A 17,346-nucleotide genomic window follows, 5' to 3' on the forward strand; every position below is an offset into this window, starting at 1 on the left:
GAAAACAATGATTTGCCAAAGATTGCTCGTCTTAGTGTTAGAAATACCTGTATATTTCAGTTATAATTGATGCCATTTCACCAATATTTTATGTTTTCACAAATTTGAAATAAGAAAGGAAGTTCTAATAGACTAATACCCAATTTTGGACAAAAGCATAGAGAAAAAATATATATATGAACTTGCAAAAAAGTGCATGTTTCAAGAGTGTTTTGCTCATAAAAGAAAAATCTGTTCGCAGTAGTCACTCGTGGGTCTTCATGGATCTTGTGATATGTGAATATGAATATGAGTAATTGGAAGGGGGAAGACAAAAAGAGAGGAGAAGGGGATTTCGGGAGAGAAAAATGAACCAAATGCAATGTTGGGAATGATGGAAAAATGATTTTGGGAAAAGTATGAAACATCATCGTTTTGATAACTGCCACATGGGCGGAGATTATCCCATGATTCTCTAAGCCAGTAATCTTTAACATTTTTCTTTTTTAATATGATGTTTTAGTTAAGTCGTAGAGTGGTTGTTGTTGTATGTTTTTCCTTTTATATTCAATATATACGTACTAAAGATAGATAGTCAACCTTTGAAGAAAAATTCTCTGCCAACATCTCACAATTAAAATGTTTTTAAAAAATAAAATAAATCTTATATAAAAAAAGATGTAGATATCACAAAGATATATACCGTTTTCTAGTCCTTTGAACATAGTGTGATCAAAGGGATTGAATTTGGAATTCAACAAATATTTTTTATATAAACTTTCCTCCTTTTCTTTCTTCTTCTTCTTTTTAATTTTTTTCTTAATTTTTATAATTTTGTTTTTGTGTTTATGCACGTTTTGGGTCATTTGGACAAGTCATACTCAACTTTGCTTGCTTACGCCTTTTTTGGGTCATTGTGTTTATGCATGTTTTGTTTGGCTCACTTTGCAAATATTTGTATTTCCTCCTTGCAAAAATATAAAGAGAAAGGATCAAGATTGAGAGATAGATAAATACCATGTACAATCTTTACATATTTTTCAATATTCAAAGAAATAATAGACTAATACTAGCTAGTAGGTTTGATCTCGTTGACTTTTTTTTTTGAAAAATTCTATATACTATACTATCATTCCATTTTCATCTCATTAAGTATGATGTGACACATTTATCACTATTGAATGATAATTTATTACATATTTCTTTATCATCCAACAATGATAAATGGATTACATCTTACTTAATAGGATGAGAGTGTGGTGTATAACATTACTTTTTTTTTTTTTTTAAGTTTTTCTGCTTATTATCTCTTACAACATTTTTATCGTCATTCAACTATGTTTTGTCTCGAGTCTCAGCATTTGGAATATCTTTATTTATTGTGAGACTTTTTTTATTAGGTTTTGGTATGATCTGAGTATTATTTAAAACTCAAGATCCATTTTTGGCCTTTTTATTTGGTCTTATAGTTTTTGTTTTTATTTTTATGTAGGGCTAGGGTTTCGAAACTAGTTCAAATATTTGAAGACCAGACCTGATGTCATTTAGTCAAAAAGACTTTTGGCGATTTTGGTCTTAAAATTCACCAAGGCCACATGTAACCCATTATCGATTAAATCTTTCAATTTATTGTTAGCCATTTGTTGGCTTTGACCCATTGTCAACCCATTGTTAGTCAAAACCCTATGTTTGATATTCAAGCTACTAGTTACTTAATCATTGACACTTTCATCATCTTATCGGCGATTAATCAACGAATATAAAGATTACACTCAAATTTCAAATCCAATATTTCAAAATTTTCTACCTTAAGTTTGAGGGATGATGTTGAAGATAATAACAAATCAATAATTTGGTTTGATTATCATCCTAAATTTCATTGTTATTAAATCAACTAATTTGAGTTTCATATCAAATTAAGATATATGATTTTGATTATGATGAAGATGTTTACTTTACTTTATCTTATTTCTATGTAATTTCTTATAGATTAGAAATCAATACTTTGTACTCAATTACAACTAAAAATAACACATATGTAGCCTCCAAAGTCCCTATTATCTTTCTTCTCCTTTTCATTTTAGTTTATATTTTATTATATTTTCTATCATTTTTGTTTACCCTTCTCATGTTTTGGGCTTAAAATTCAAGCAACCCATTTTAGAAAAACCCATTTTAATTAATGCATAGCACTCTGCCAGCAAAAGCGCCAGCTAAATGTCTTGCTATACATATACATTTATATCATAAATCCATAAATAAAACACCTCAAGGCTCAAAGAATCAAAACGTTTTGCAAATATATATGCACAAATTAGTAGAAGAGTCTTGCTTGAAATATATCGCTGGAGTTGTCCCGCCAACATATAACCATCACTTGGGCCACGTGAATTAATGAAAAAAAAAATTTTAAATAAAATAGAATATGAAAATATAAAAAAATAAAAATAAAAATTTTAAATTCTCTCTCTTTTTTATATTTATATTTTTAAACTTTTTAATACGTCAAATGGTATTGCATGTTAGTGACACATTAATAAGACACGTCTATTGCATAATAACATATCTCTTAGTCTGGTTTAGATATAAAAAATATTTCATTTTATCTCATCATTATAATTTTTTTTTAAATTTTTACACAAAATATAGTAAATAATTCAACTTTTTCTAATTTCTAAACAATAATAAATTTAAAAAATAATATTCTAACAATATTTTATTTAATTTTCAACTTTCATCTCAACTCACTATCCAAATAATACTTTAATAGAATCTAAAAATTATGGTATTAAATCTTTTAGCAATGTCACTGATCCGTTCTTAATAAGTGATGACAATGATACCTTTCATGGTATGATTTGCTCATAAATATTAAAAAGACAATTAGGCATATGAAAAATGAAGAAGGAAGACTTGTGAGCCGAGTTTGGATTTAACTTTTTCTCTGTAATTCTTTATAGAAAAGATACAGACAACATATAAGTCTCAAATACTTCAGGTTTTATATTAAAAAGAGATCATTGATTAAAATGTTGGAATAGGATGTCTAAGCATTCATATTCCAATAACAACTCGAATAGATTTTTTTTTATCTGTTTTTGGAATTAAACAAACAACTTCGAATTGAAGGTTAAGTGGCGTTGTATTTTTTATTTTTCTTTGAAAAACCAAATTCAAATGAAATGAAAAATCACGGGGACTATGCTAAATTGCTCGTCTTTCGATTCTGAAATAAAAAAGTTATTATTTTTTTCATCTCTCGCGAAAGAAATTTGTTTCCTTTTTTTAATATTATTATTACGAGAAGAAATTTGTTTCCTTGATACGCAGGGAATGCAGCCAGTGATCCTTTGGCTTTTGGGGTCTCCTCAATATTAGACCGGCATACCCCATGTGAGCAATGGAGGGAGGCATATAAAGAGCCTCTCCCTCTCCCACAATCGCTTTGATCAACTTTTCAGAGAAAGAGAGAGATTTAGTTCGTAGAGAGAGAAAGGGGTGTACAAAGCAGCTAGAGTCAATCAGTGACCATGTCTCTGGGCTATGCAGAGAAACTTTCGTACATAGAAGATGTGGGGAATGTAGGAATGGCGGAACATTTCGACTCGCCTTACATTTTGCAAGAAAAAGTGGGGCTTTTTTGTTTTTCATTCACATTCTTGCTCCGTTGTTTGTTTGTTTGTTTTTTCAATTTGATTGTCATTGTTCTTTCGGTTTGATAACTTTGATGATCTTAAGGCACCCTGATACCCATGAACGTAACATAGTTTTCTGTACTTAAACCTGGAGAAAGTATGGTTAGTTTTCTGCTTCTGCAACTATGTTCTATTCAAACATTTTTTATGAGATCTCATTTATTGGTTTTGGCATTCATGTTCTGGCTAAGTAGCAATTGTAATATAATTATGCGTGGCATTCTTGATCAACTACCTGCTTGGGGACTTTGGAAGCTTCGAAATACATGCCTAGGGCTAGGGTTGTGGAGATGCAGTTCATAATTATTTATATTGCATTCTGCAGATAGTCGAGGTACATCATAAATTCATGTTCTTTAAAGTTGAGAGAGGGAAGGTGGCGGTTTGGGATCATCGAGGATATTATAGAAAATACCCATCTTTTATTTTTATTGATGGAGTAGAAAAAATGCGATGAATTATGGATTTAAATTAGGGTGTAATTGGTTTTTATGTGGTTTAAGAAGAAAAAAATTGCACTTTGTTGACGACTCCAAATATAGCGTTAAGCTTAAGATTTTATTCCCCCCTTCTGGTCATCTTCTTGGCATCCAAAAAATAAAACAACAAAAACAAGAAACCAGGCAACTCTTAGAGTGTGAGAATATGTTTGTTCATTTCATCACGCAGCAGTTGGAGGAACTGTGTTGACTTATATTCATTCTAGTAGGAGAGTCCTTATTCGTTTTGCCAATTATAATTCCTACCCAGAGGAAGGTATTATGCATTCGAGCTAACAATTTCATTTGATCTCATGTGCTTGTGCTCCTCTCAAAGTTTTCTTCCCGTGTTTTGTGTAATGGAATTTTTAAGTTTTTTCTTTCTAACGATGCTGACCTCAACCTATTTCATTGTTTTGTTTTTTGTCTTGGCAGATTGAACGACTGGCCATGATGATACAAAAGGTTAGAACTTACAACATTTCACACATCTCATCTATGGTAGCTAAGTCATTGTTTTGATAGATGATATTAATCAACGTTTTAAAGTTTTTTGTTTCTCCTTGCAGAGTAAGCATCTAGTGGTGTTTACAGGTGCAGGAATATCAACTTCTTGTGGTATACCTGATTTCCGAGGCCCCAAAGGAATATGGACACTTCAGGTGAAAATTTGTGAAATTTTTCAGGAGCTTTAATACGCCCTCTGTTTTTTTTCTTCTTCGTCGCCTTTTTCCTTTCCTTTTATCTTTTCTTTTGCAAAGCATATTAATTTAAATAATCCTTCATCCTCTACCTAAATAACTCTTATTGTGCTTGGAATGGGCTAATTAAATTTAACAAGTAGCATATAGTAGACTTTTCTCATACAATTTTGCCTTCTGAATCATCCATAACGTGGGGATTTCTTTGTTATTATTGTTGGAATCTTACTCATAAGACAATGAGCTGTAATTTAAAATTCAAAAAGGAAAAAGTTTCTTTACCTTATCGATCAGTGGCATTCTTTTACACGGTTGCTTCTCATGTCATCCCATGTGCAACATACCATGGTTGTGATAGCAATCAACACCATAATTATCCCTTTGTATGACTCTTCTGACCCTGAATTATAGTACAGCGTGAAGGTCAAGCCTTGCCTGAAGCATCACTGCCGTTTCACCGTGCAATGCCTAGCCTGACTCATATGGCATTGGTTGAACTAGAGAAGGCTGGTATTTTGAAGTTTCTTATTAGTCAGGTATGGATGCCTTGTGTCATTCTCTAACCATGTATGCTTCTATCCCAGTGGGAGATACTTTAGCTTGAGACTATGTAATGAGCACCAAATTGAGTCTTATTATAATTCTGCTTAGAATCTGTTTTCTCTTTTGATGCTTGCATGAGTCATTATTTTTAATTTCTAGAATGTTGATGGCCTCCATCTTCGGTCTGGGATTCCAAGGGAGAAACTTGCTGAATTGCATGGAAATTGCTTTATGGAAGCTTGCCCTTCCTGTGGAGTTGAGTAAGACCAAATATTTTCACTAGAACTGATTTGTAATTATAACATTCTGACTTTTTTGAATGCTTCTCCTTTCCTTCTTAGGGCTGTTTTGGTTTGAATATATAATAACTTGTTGATGCTCTTATTATTATACATCTAAAGTTTCTGTTTCCATTCTGAAGCTTAAGATTCCTATTTGCTGTCTAGGTACTTGCGGGACTTTGAGGTGGAAACTATTGGTTTGAAGGAGACATCAAGACGTTGTTCTGATGTAAAATGTGGAGCAAAACTTAAGGATACGGTTCTTGACTGGGAGGTACAAATTTTAGTTACATTTTTTTAAAAGATTTTAATTTTTTATTTTTGTTGAGGTACAGAATCTAAATTGCAATTGCTCTATTGTGGTTTGCTGGACATGGAATTTCAAGCGAATCCTTTTGTTTATAATGCAAGTATACTAATTATAAATAGTAAATTTGTTTGAGCTGGTGCCTAATTTTGTCAAATTTCTGAGAAATCTCTCTCTCTCTCTCTCTCTCTCTCTCTCTCTCTCTCTCTCTCTCTCTCTCTCTCTCTCTCTATGCAGGATGCCTTACCCTCGAAGGAGATGGATCCTGCTGAGAAGCACTGCGGGATGGCTGATGTTGTATTATGTTTGGGGACAAGGTAAGAAGAGTAAGGTTTGATCCGTGCAGTGAATCATCTTTCTTTCATTCTCAACTTTTGTTTTCTGAGAAATACAGAAATCTTATTATTGGTTCTTTTGTTTAAATCTTTGGTAAACTGAATATAAGGGCCCTTGGGATTTCTAATTTTCTTCCATTCGTGCTTTTTTTTATGGACTGTGTATAATTTCTCCTTGTAGTTTGCAAATAACTCCAGCATGTAACCTTCCTCTTAAATCACTCCGTGGTGGGGGAAAGATTGTCATTGTGAATCTTCAGGTATTTCCTCTTTTGTTCTAGTTCATTGCTTACTCAGAAACTCTTTTGTTCTAAATGGTTTCACTGCGTGCTCAGAAAAACCAAAGTGCATTAAGAGCTCAATTGTAATTGTCTAAATTAAAATCTTGAATGCTGATGAGTGGTTGAAGTTGACAAATATTAACTCAGTCTTCTCTTATTACTTATAAAAAAAAAATTAACTTAGTCTAATACTAGTAACTTAATTATGTTATTATTGAATAATGATTTCCTGTGTGTCAAGTAGCAATTGCTAACCAGTGCTCTGAAGTTATATTTAGCCGCATTGCTGCTATTAGATAACATATCAGGATGTATGCATTTGTCTGAAGGTTTATACCAGTTGACTATAGGATGATTCGACAAGTTTTGACATTTATCTTATGCTCTATGATTTCTTTGCTTAAAATATTAAACCCTCTACTTTAAACTTTTTTCTTTCTTGTTTGGTAGCCAGTTCCATATACAAGGTAAAATAAACTGATGCAATATTGAATTGTCACTCTTTCACTGGTATGGCATCGGACATTTATGCTTAGCCATCTATGCACTGGTTACTTAAAGTTGTGGTTTCTTCAACTCTACAGAAAACTCCAAAGGACAAGAAAGCAAGTTTGGTGATCCACGGGCGTGTAGATAAGGTATTGCAATTTATGTCTTTTGATTGCGGAGAGATCTTTGGAATGGTGAAACTTGCACCAAGCAACCTTTGGAATTTCTTTTACCTAGTTGAGGTCTTCTTTGCCCTCTCAAGTCTATACCATGTATTAGATGTATATAACTGATCAGCTTTCAAGTTTTAGTAATAAAAGTATACTTTAACTTGAAGTTTTTCAACATGCATACAATGTAAGTGTACTTAGTATTTAGGTTGCTCATTATCAGTCATATATTCTGTCTTGACTCGGCCTATTGCCAAGTATTGATTTGCAACAGAACAGGTTATTGCAGGTGTCATGGACTCACTTAACCTGCAGATTCCACCATTTGTCAGGATTGATCTTTTCCATGTCATTCTAACTCAAGCCTTGAGTATAGGTAACTCTCTTTGGATTTATAATCAATATGTTTTATACTTTGGTTTATGATACACAAAGTCACATGAACTTGTGTGATATATGTGTGACGCATATGCTGTTATCCTTCCAATGTGCCCCTTTTTATGCTACACTCTGAGCTATGACAAATTTGTGTGGCCATGATGGGCTTGACCATCTACATACTTTACTGGATGAATTGTTTGCCATTGGAATTACTAGTAGATTTGGTGGTGGAGCCCATACTTATCATCAGGGTGTCTTTTTATGAGTTTCCATTCTGTCTTCCTCTAACAACTGTAGTTTACGCTTCAGTTTTTGTTATTTATTTTTGTCTAATGCATACCTTGTTAGGATGAAATCTCCCCCCCACCCTCTCTTCCCCCCCCCCCCCCCCCCCCCCCCCCCCCCCCCCTTCTCTCTCCCCTTGGTTTTTGTTTTGACAGACATTAGGAAATTCCATTTGAACCAGATCTTTAGAAGTCACATCACTCAATTTGGCTGGGCTAAGCGTATTGTTGACATATTTTATAAAAGTGATATATGTATCTTCACACAATCTGATTTTAATTAATTAATTTATCTGGTTTAACGTCAAATCAACTAACCCGGTGTGTGAAATGCTATTTCTTTTTTTAAGATATGGTGTTTCTTAAATTCCTTCTAATTCAAGTTCCTGGGCGTTATTCTAGAAGCAACAAAAATCCAGGGGTTATGGGAATGCCTTGTAATAAATTTGAGGCTCTGGTCTTATAGCTTTCTTACATAATCTGTCTACTTGAACTACAGATAAAAAATATGTGAACTGGACCCTCCATGTAGCAAGTGTACACGGACACAGAGCTCCACTGCCATTCATCAAATCTGTTGAGGTGATTTATGTTAAGAAATTCATGCTGCTGCCCATTTCCCTTCAAAAACATTATTTGAAGTCTCATAAGTTTCTGCAATATTTTATGTCTTAACCCTCAAAGTTGGGGGGTGCAGTAATCAAATTAAACATAAATTGAAAGGCGATTGACTAATATGTAAGAGGAGTTTTGCTACATTCAAACACAGTCGCGCACTAATCTGTGTACCAATACTGATTTATTCATACTTAAAATTTAAATTAACATTGTTTTCAATAAAATTTACTTTTTGACCAATCACATTATATTGGTGCACAGATTAGTGCACAATTGTGTTTGCAACTATATTTTTCCATGTAAGAGTGGCCCACTTGTGTAGTTAGTTTCCATAGGGAAACTTAGGGTGGCTATAGGATCCCTACATCACATGAGACGTTTCAATTACCAAGTCATTTTGTTCTTGCATTGTCTTTTCTTCCAATTGGACTAATCTTTCTGCTGCATTGTACCCAGGTTTCCTTTTTGGACAAGCATGATTATAAAGCAGCTATTTTACATATGCAACCATTTCGGTTAAAAAGGTGCCTCTAATGTTATCGCATGTGAAGATTGTTGTAGTTACTGACTGGTTTTGGGAATGTCATAATGTATTCTGCTTGGAAAAGAAAAAGAAAATGATGTGGATTGTGCTAGACTATCTAACACGGTAATTTGGGAATGTCATAATGTATTCTGCTGTGTATCATTTCTACCAAGGATTGGGAAATTTAATTTAGACATGTGACAGCATATTTTTTTCTGTGTATTGAATATGAATTTACTTCAAAATGCGAAAATCCGATAATGGTACTCATTGCACATTATCAGTACATCATGCAGGGTCTTCACTAGTGATTTGGATTGCCATCAAGTTGCTCAGCCTTTCATTAGCAAAATTTTCTAACTGTTGACTTTCAATCATGCCATAACTGATACGTTAGTCATTCATTATTTATTCTGCTGCCTCCTTTTCTGCTTACATAGTTGTTATTGATTTGTATCAGGAGAACCATGCGGACAAGATCATTTGAATTGCTTTTGAAACTCAACTTCAGTAATGGTTGTGGCTGTCAGTCCACTGAAATTAATATCCCTGTTGACTTTAAGGTGAGAGGATAGATTACTTCTACTTATTTATTTAATAAATTGCATTTCTTTTGGTTGATAGTTTTTTCCATTACATATGCACCAAGTAGTTCTTGAATTTATGACTCCTCCCGCCATCCCATTCTTGTAAGGGGAGTAGGTGCCATTTGAGCTAGATCTAGAGCTTGGCATTTCTGACATGGTTTTTGACTTGTATAATCTTTTTTTAATGGCATCGGGTGTCCGGGACAAAGTTTCGACTAATCTTGGGGCTGCACAGGCCTCGGAAGGAGTTTCCCGCTAGTGTACATCATGTAATTCAAGGGGAAATTCCCCGAGTGTGACGGCCCCAGTAGTGTAATGAATGCTACATGACACTTTTAACAGTTTTAGGCATTTGAAAGACACCAATAGTTTTAGGCATTTGGAAATGAAAATTGTATAGCAGCATTGGAAAATAAGAAACACGAAAAGTGTATAGCCACTTTTCACTGTTTGGGGCATAGTTTTCTCTTGGACAGAAATTTATTTTTGACTAACAATTTTTAGTTGCACCATGTATAGAAGTAATGAGAAATAAGGAACATTTTCTGAAAACTATTTTGTGCTGGACTAAAAAATAAATTAAAAAGGAACCGAAATAAAGAAATAAGTCTTGAATTGAATTCTCAAGTCTTGTTTGAGCGCTCATATATGTACATGTAGACATGTTTCTAGATGTCTGCATGTACAATGACAGATATTCATTGACCTTTGACCTAGATTTTCTAGGTAGACTGAGCAAGTACTCCTTTTGTTCTCAAATTTTCACTGGATAATGGTCTCTCGTTCCAAAAAAAGCCTGACAAACCCTTATCACTTAATTTGCAGGTTTCAACTGATTGTTTTAACCGTGAGAAAGATGCCATACTTAAGAAACTTAGAGACACAGCAATTCGTGATTTATGCTGTGGACTGAATGCAGTTATTGAGAGGAAGGCCACCTTGACTCTGAAAAGTGAGGTTACTGTCTGTGCCATCGTGACAAACATTGTTCAACACAATAAAACCTCCAAAGGTTCAGCAGATTCTGTTGGTAACAGCGATGTTAAAAGGCAAAAAGAAATTGTAAACGGCACTGGAACATCTAGGAAGCGGTCACAAGGTCGTAAGCGCAAATTTAGATTTTAGCAAATGAAGGGCCATGGTTTGGGTTTTAACTTTTGTATATATGAGGTTGATTAAGAGAGTAGCAAAAGTAAATTAGGTAGGGACCGAGTGAATTTTGTTAGATGTTACACTCGGTCTCCCCGGCTATGGGCGGGGGAAGCAGTGATGGTTAGTGGGGGTTGGAATGATTTATTTTGGCAAGCTGGATCATCTCGAGATCATTAAGCCAGCATTTCCTATTTGCTCTCTCTCTCTCTCTCTCTCTCTCTCTCTCTCTCTCTCTCTCTCTCTCTCTCAATATGTATATGCAGTGATTGCGAGGTTAATTGTTTAAGCTACCCTTGAGTTCACATCAACCCATGTTTCATTACCACCATTCAGAAAATCCACCTGCAAGAGTGTTCCGTGTATTTACTTGCACACAAACAAACGCTAAATGTATTTGAAAGATTTGATAAATTATGTTTTCCGTACAGATAAAGATCACTAATATGATGGTGAACCTCATTTATCAACTTCAGTTTTCAAGTACAAATGATTTTGTCTAATATAATCAATCACTTCGTCAGCAGAAAGATATTTTATCGACAACCCTCTGGAAATGCAGTACCTGTTGTACATTTAAATTTGAAAGAAAAACTCTTTAGTGTCGATTTTATCAATTCAGAAGTCAGATCATCTTGTCAATAAAAACTATTGTTTACCTTACTCTTGTTGAGCTGATTTGATTTGGTATAAGCTCATCCACCACCTTAATGTTATTCTGCAAAATATATATCCAATATTAGAGACTAATGTTTTGCATGGATCAGCAAGCCACAAAAAGTAAAGCAGCCATGAATTAGAAGGATTCAACCCATTAAAACCCCCAGGAAAGCTTAAATTTGAGAGGAAATATAAAATTCTTCAGTAGACAACTTAAAATTTGGACCAGTTCAGCACTTTTCAGATGATTTCTGTAATTAAGTCAAACGATAAAATCTGGGAAAATAATTTGCATGGTCATCCATAGTAGTACAAATTGAGTCAGTTATTCTAGTTACCCTGTATTCATTCAAAATTTCATCATTGGATATAATTTTCTCAACATCTTGTCCTTCTCTGCGAATGCAGACCACACCATAATCACTGCATATGGTCCTGACCTGGAGATCAATAACAAGATTTTTAGATACCATAGTCCTCTGCAATGAAGGACATATCAAATTCAAAAGGCTGACTCATAGCCTGTAAAGAGCTCATATCTATATACCAAGAAAATTCTTCCTCTCCTAGTTATAAGGAACCTTTTAAATAAATTCTTATATACTAACTTTGTACATGATTGGAATTTTGGTATTCTCATAAAATAAAGAACTGAAAATGCCCAGATCTCATGATAAATATGGTGGTAGTACTAGTATATACCTGGTCAGGAATCCAGGCTCCAGGAATGCTAAAAGAATGGAGCAGATCAGAACCACAGACAAGCATAACCTTGAGGGATTCTACAAGGAGAGAGAGAGAGAGAGAGAGAGAGAGAGAGAGAGAGAGAGAGAGAGAGAGAGAGAGAGAGTCAATACCATTCTGCTTAAAACATCAATGAAGACATGTCGCCCAATTCAGAACAGGAATACATTAAAACGATAAATAAAAAATCACTGAATATAAAAATAGAATTAATGTTAGCTAAAAACATATTTCACATGTAAGGGCAGTTGTAAGCTACCCAATTGCAGCCTTTTCCCTCTCTTTCCCCAAATGTGCTCCCCTCCCATTGGTAAAAACTAACTAGAAAGACCTCTCCCTTATAAATGGTTTTCTTCAATAACAGACCCCTCCACTTAAATCCAAATTTTTGTACATGTAAGTGCATGAGTTCTCTCAGAAGGGCTAATTTCAGGAGGATGTAATCACAATTATGTAGCCTAATAACTGGAAAGCAAAGAAAAGATACCAGTTTTGCAGAACATACCTCTGGGTAGAAGCCCACTCCCACATAGAGTACCCTTAACTCTAGATAAAACAGTTAAAGTGCGTTGGAAGGTACTTTGGCTTGCCTGTAACAAGGATTTAGAACTTTCAAAATTAATTTCTCACTATGCAAACATGATGAGATAAGACCAAACGTTGGACTTTACACTCATGAATAAGAACCTAGAATATATCAAAGTAAAACACAGTTCTATCAAATCGAGCATTAGCTCTAATCCCAAGAAATTTCCAAAAATGAACTTGAGAGAGAGCATGTAACTTGCCTCCCATGGATCAACCATTACAAATTCTGAACTTTTGCAGGCTAGACGACACATCTGTACCCGATGTTCAGCAGATAGAAGGCCCTAACAAGTAATCAAGTGACTTCTTTGTTAGAACATGTTGATGTTTGACGACAAAAAAAAGAAGAATATAACACTTCAGAAGGCAGGATGATGATAACTAAGGCATGAAATAACTCGATAGAAAAAAATTCAACCAAGTAATCAATGCAATTATGATGTAATGTAACTGTTAATCGTGATCTTTATAAATGATTATTGAGTATCCACATCCTCCGCCATGGGAAAATTATGAAAAAGGAAAGGAAAAAAATTAAAAGGAAGAGGAGGTTGTCCAATAATTTATGGGGATTTTGGTAAGAAAGTCCCCAGAAAGCAGTATTCCTATTGAATTGCAAAGTGCCTCTCCATTTTTTTTTCTTATTTTTTTTTGGGGGGGGGGGGGGGGGGGGGGGGGGGGGGGGGGGGGGGGGGGGGTTAGGGTTTTCATATTGTTTTTCCCCATTAGCAGAGTCAGTCAGATTATTAGTAAAGTGGGGATAGGAGATGAGGAGAGGTCTTGGAGAAATTGAGCTAGCTAGACAAACTTTGTAATATGGCCTTTAGCTTTAAGGGTTTAGGAAATGTGATGTAAAATGTGCATCAGGATCCATTTGCTGATTGAATAACCTTTTACAAGTTATATGTCTATCAATATGCTAAAAACAACAATTACCTGTTTTTTGTATGCGTCATTAACAGGTGACATATAACCTCCAATAACACAATAGCCTTCTGCACTCAAAGCGTCTCTTGCCAACTCTAGGAATAAAATTGACATTGATCAAATCAATATAATACGTCTAAAAGCAAAATAATAATTCAATACTGTCAAATATACATGTAAAATAACACCCAGTAATACTTTCCACAAATTTTACTATTCATGAACCCGAATTATGGCGCATCCTGTCATACAACTAGCAAGAAATCAGGTCCATAATGAAATGCATGGAGTCAGTTTGGCAAGGACAAACCAGTAAGCATGCATTGTTATAAAAGTATATAACAAATTTCTACATTTGAGTTTACATTTAAGGTATTTAGCAACCATTCCACTCTTCTTTTTGGCAGGGTATCAATTAAGTGAGATCCCGTATGAATTGGTTTAATGATGTATCGACTTTAACTTAGAACTAAATTCACGAACCAGCCAATGAGCTCTATCTCAAATGGTAGGTCGCAATTCAAAATTCACAGGGTGGTTGTGTAACCAGACCCCAAACTTTAATTTCATAATTGAAAACGCCACCATATAAATCCATAACACATCAACAAAAAAAAGCGTCCAATTCGCACAAATATAAATTGGAAATTACAGCCATCAAAATTCAGAGATAAAATTAAGGATTCCCAAGAACATACCAAACATGCGTAAATGCATATATGTCGGAGGATTGAAGCTTCCAGTCGCCACTAGAGCTACATTTATCTTTTCCCTAAATTTAAAACAGGGGGAGTTACTGCATTCTCAAGCATATCGTAGAAGCAGAATAAAGGACTGGATTTTTGGAAAAATCTGAACGTTGGGGCGCATGCGGGCATCCCAAAGAAATCTTTTTGAATCAGATTATACAATTAAGAATATGAAATGAGTTCTTTTCCCCCGAAACAAAAAGTACTTGACTAGGTAATACTAACTTGGCTGTGGTTCCGGGCGAATCGTCCTGATCGCTTGGCCCTAAAGCTAGTTTAGAGAAAGGCAATGGGATATCCATGACACCTGAAAAACCAAACAGCCAAGTTTGCATCGAATATATATGCATATATTTAGAAACACAAATGTTTAGTAGGGGAAATAAAATTATAGGTAAGAATTCAAGGGAAGGAAAAGAAAACCGCCAACCCGCAGAGAGGGAGAGACAGAGAGACTGTTACAGAGAGAGATTCCGCGGTAAAATAACGCAGGACTCTGTGAACCTGACCGAGCGTGGGACGGAGATGATCGAGGAATGATCACCTGGAACAACGTCAAAAAAGTGAAATAATTAATTAAATAAAAGAGGCCACGTCGATAATAGAATGTCTTCTAGTAACCTGTTATCTGTGAAGGCTTGGAAGAAGGTAAGTCTGCGCACATGGAATTGAAACTGTCGATTGGACAAATGATCAAAAACTTGATGTGTATGATACCATGGATATGTAAGAATCGTAGGGAGGCTTTTTCCTGGATTTCTGTTAGGGGATGAGGAAAAAATCGCACAAAAACACTTACCTTAACCGTCGACGGGCCGGTAGGTAGATGGAAGCCAAAGGAGCCTTCACCGTTACAAAAGCCAAAATTCCAATTCGCAATAATACCAAATTGGTCGTGTTTTATGCTTCCGGTTGTGGGGGAGACATGGGAGGTCAGGATAGGATACGAATTTGTTGTCAACTCGCGACCTTCTTCTCTAACTTAAAAATCACTGCCAGGATGACTTTTGACCGTCGCTAAAAAGAATTCCTACAGTCAAAAGTTTGAAATCCAAACCGCGCTAAACGCCACCCATCCTCCATGTCATCCCAGACCGGCGGACCCCCTAAAGCTCTCACGGAGACTGATTGCAGATCTGCGTTAGAGAAGCTATTGCAGATCCTCGAGCAGAAATGGCGGATCATCAACCAGGTCAAGCACCAGACCTATCTCTTCGACCAACACCTCGTCTCCAAACTCTTCATTGATGGAATTGCTCCTCCCCCCTTGGCTCTCGACCAAAACCGTCGAACCAATTGATCATATAAATAAATAAATATATATATATAATATTGTGGAAACCAACGCTGTCAAGCTATCGAGAAACCAGATATGCACGTGCGCCATGTACTGGCCGGTTCGTACGCGATCTTTGCGACTATGTTTAACTTCCCCGGCCACCATCTCCACTTCTAACCCACGTACGAAATAACTAACTTAACTGCTCAATAAACTGACATCTAAATTCCTTGATTACTTCCCATTTCGCTAGCTCCATTACTTCGGCGTATTGGATCAGAGGAATTACAGATCATCGATGGCTTTAATTCCTTCAGTAACGAAACTAGTAATCTTCGTCTATGTCATTTTTACTACAATATTTTGTATCGCTTTGGTTGCTGTATCCGCGTCGTCGTTTCAGTTCCAAGTTGGTGGTGAGAGAGGTTGGATCAAGCCTTCTGGAAATGAGACACAGACTCATTACGACAAGTGGGCAACAAATAATAGGTTCCATGTTGGAGATACTCTTTGTAAGTTTACAGTACTACCATTGCATGCATACGCAGTCCGTTTTTAATGGATCGTACGTTGTTGGGAGCACTCGACCGTTGTATCGATCTTTAATTACTCCGAAATTTTCTTCTTTCTTGGTTAAATATTTTCCATCTAACCAAATAACAGTGGCATGCAGCTCGAATATTTAATGACACAAACTCGATCGTACGTTTAAAATTCTAATTACTTCGTCTTCCAGATTTCAGGTACCGGAATGACTCGGTATTGGCAGTAAACTACACAGATTACAAAAACTGCATTGTGTTAAATCCAATTTCAAAATTTTCAGATGGAAATACAGTATTAAGGATTGATCGATACGGGTTTTACTACTTCATCAGTGGGCAGCCTGGTCACTGCAAAGGAGGTCAGAAACTTGTTATCCGTGTAATGGTGCAGTCCTCCGAAGTTGCGAAGACCCCAAGAACTGCACCTTCACCTAAAGCAAATACTGGTGATTCTGGCGACTATGATGGTTGGGGGCCGCCTTCGCTGATGAATTCTACCATCAAGCGGTCTAATAGTACTGCATCACGCTTTTTAAGTTTTCTGGGTGGCGTGTTGGTTATTCTCTCTTCGTTCATCGTACTGTAGGATTGAATTTATGATACGTAGTGACGATGGTAATCCTAATATATAGGAGATTGATCCTTGCTGTTTTCATATATCAGGTTAATTTAGTGGGATCGTAGGTTACTGCATGGCCATATATATATATATATGGAGATCATGATCAGCATTAATCATCTCATGAGCTGCTTTGCTTAATTTTGTGGTGACAAAATTGGAAAATCTCAATTGTAGCAAGGCATTGTGAATATAAATAGGAGTTAAAATGTTGTAAAAATAAAAGATATCCACATGGTAGTTTCATTGCAAAAGGTGTCATAAAACTGCATCAAACCGTTTAGTTACCATTGAGACGGAAATTCATTCTATCATAATCTGATCAGTCACTGCCTGCAACCATGCATGGGACTGAGCTGCATTTTGGTGACAAGACGAAGTTATTAACGAACTATTGAAGTGTGAAATTATATCACTGATCATACTGCAT

The 17,346-nt window shown here is 35.5% G+C and overlaps 3 protein-coding genes across 6 annotated transcripts; 2 read left to right on the forward strand and 1 right to left on the reverse strand.

The window, feature by feature from the left end:
- The first annotated feature begins 3,165 nt into the window (after positions 1–3,165).
- Positions 3,166–10,992, forward strand: LOC122290060 (NAD-dependent protein deacetylase SRT1-like). 3 transcript variants are annotated; one of them, XM_043097582.1, is made up of 14 exons: positions 3,166–3,608; positions 4,589–4,618; positions 4,723–4,815; positions 5,271–5,390; positions 5,557–5,657; positions 5,844–5,952; positions 6,223–6,302; positions 6,502–6,580; positions 7,186–7,239; positions 7,540–7,636; positions 8,425–8,507; positions 9,000–9,067; positions 9,530–9,632; positions 10,482–10,992. In XM_043097582.1, the coding sequence occupies exons 1-14, from the start codon at positions 3,510–3,512 to the stop codon at positions 10,779–10,781; spliced, it is 1,416 nt and encodes a 471-aa protein (XP_042953516.1). In that variant the 5' UTR covers positions 3,166–3,509; the 3' UTR covers positions 10,782–10,992. The 3 variants fall into 3 exon arrangements, with proteins under 3 accessions (XP_042953516.1, XP_042953517.1, XP_042953518.1); XM_043097584.1 differs by having other exon boundaries at positions 3,496–3,608; positions 5,266–5,390; XM_043097583.1 differs by having other exon boundaries at positions 3,168–4,618; positions 5,266–5,390.
- A 144-nt stretch (positions 10,993–11,136) lies between these two features.
- Positions 11,137–15,788, reverse strand: LOC122290061 (nicotinamide/nicotinic acid mononucleotide adenylyltransferase). 2 transcript variants are annotated; one of them, XM_043097585.1, is made up of 12 exons: positions 15,273–15,788; positions 15,095–15,147; positions 14,904–15,017; positions 14,699–14,780; positions 14,423–14,496; positions 13,734–13,819; positions 12,998–13,081; positions 12,715–12,799; positions 12,168–12,247; positions 11,804–11,905; positions 11,465–11,523; positions 11,137–11,370 (listed from the first exon to the last, which is right to left on the reverse strand). In XM_043097585.1, the coding sequence occupies exons 4-12, from the start codon at positions 14,773–14,775 to the stop codon at positions 11,265–11,267; spliced, it is 753 nt and encodes a 250-aa protein (XP_042953519.1). In that variant the 5' UTR covers positions 14,776–14,780; positions 14,904–15,017; positions 15,095–15,147; positions 15,273–15,788; the 3' UTR covers positions 11,137–11,264. The 2 variants fall into 2 exon arrangements, with proteins under 2 accessions (XP_042953519.1, XP_042953520.1); XM_043097586.1 differs by lacking the exon at positions 15,095–15,147.
- A 127-nt stretch (positions 15,789–15,915) lies between these two features.
- On the forward strand, positions 15,916–17,016 carry LOC122290062 (stellacyanin-like). Its single transcript, XM_043097587.1, has 2 exons — positions 15,916–16,264; positions 16,489–17,016. Exons 1-2 carry the CDS (start codon positions 16,051–16,053, stop codon positions 16,881–16,883), a joined length of 609 nt encoding a protein of 202 aa, XP_042953521.1. The 5' UTR covers positions 15,916–16,050; the 3' UTR covers positions 16,884–17,016.
- Positions 17,017–17,346: the final 330 nt, after the last annotated feature.

Source organism: Carya illinoinensis, chromosome 12 (genome assembly GCF_018687715.1).
Source record: "Carya illinoinensis cultivar Pawnee chromosome 12, C.illinoinensisPawnee_v1, whole genome shotgun sequence".
Taxonomy (NCBI): Eukaryota; Viridiplantae; Streptophyta; class Magnoliopsida; order Fagales; family Juglandaceae; genus Carya; species Carya illinoinensis.

Coding starts and splice junctions, on each gene's coding strand:
- LOC122290060 (XM_043097582.1), top strand. CDS start 3,510: ATGTCTCTGGGCTATGCAGAGAAACTTTCGTACATAGAAGATGTGGGG. Junction 3,609..4,588: donor CTTACATTTTGCAAGAAAAA/GTGGGGCTTTTT, acceptor TTGTCTTGGCAG/ATTGAACGACTGGCCATGAT. Junction 5,953..6,222: donor ATACGGTTCTTGACTGGGAG/GTACAAATTTTA, acceptor CTCTCTATGCAG/GATGCCTTACCCTCGAAGGA.
- LOC122290061 (XM_043097586.1), bottom strand. CDS start 14,775: ATGGATATCCCATTGCCTTTCTCTAAACTAGCTTTAGGGCCAAGCGAT. Junction 13,082..13,733: donor ATGACGCATACAAAAAACAG/GTAATTGTTGTT, acceptor ATTACTTGTTAG/GGCCTTCTATCTGCTGAACA. Junction 11,371..11,464: donor ATCAGCTCAACAAGAGTAAG/GTAAACAATAGT, acceptor AATGTACAACAG/GTACTGCATTTCCAGAGGGT.
- LOC122290062 (XM_043097587.1), top strand. CDS start 16,051: ATGGCTTTAATTCCTTCAGTAACGAAACTAGTAATCTTCGTCTATGTC. Junction 16,265..16,488: donor CCATGTTGGAGATACTCTTT/GTAAGTTTACAG, acceptor TTCGTCTTCCAG/ATTTCAGGTACCGGAATGAC.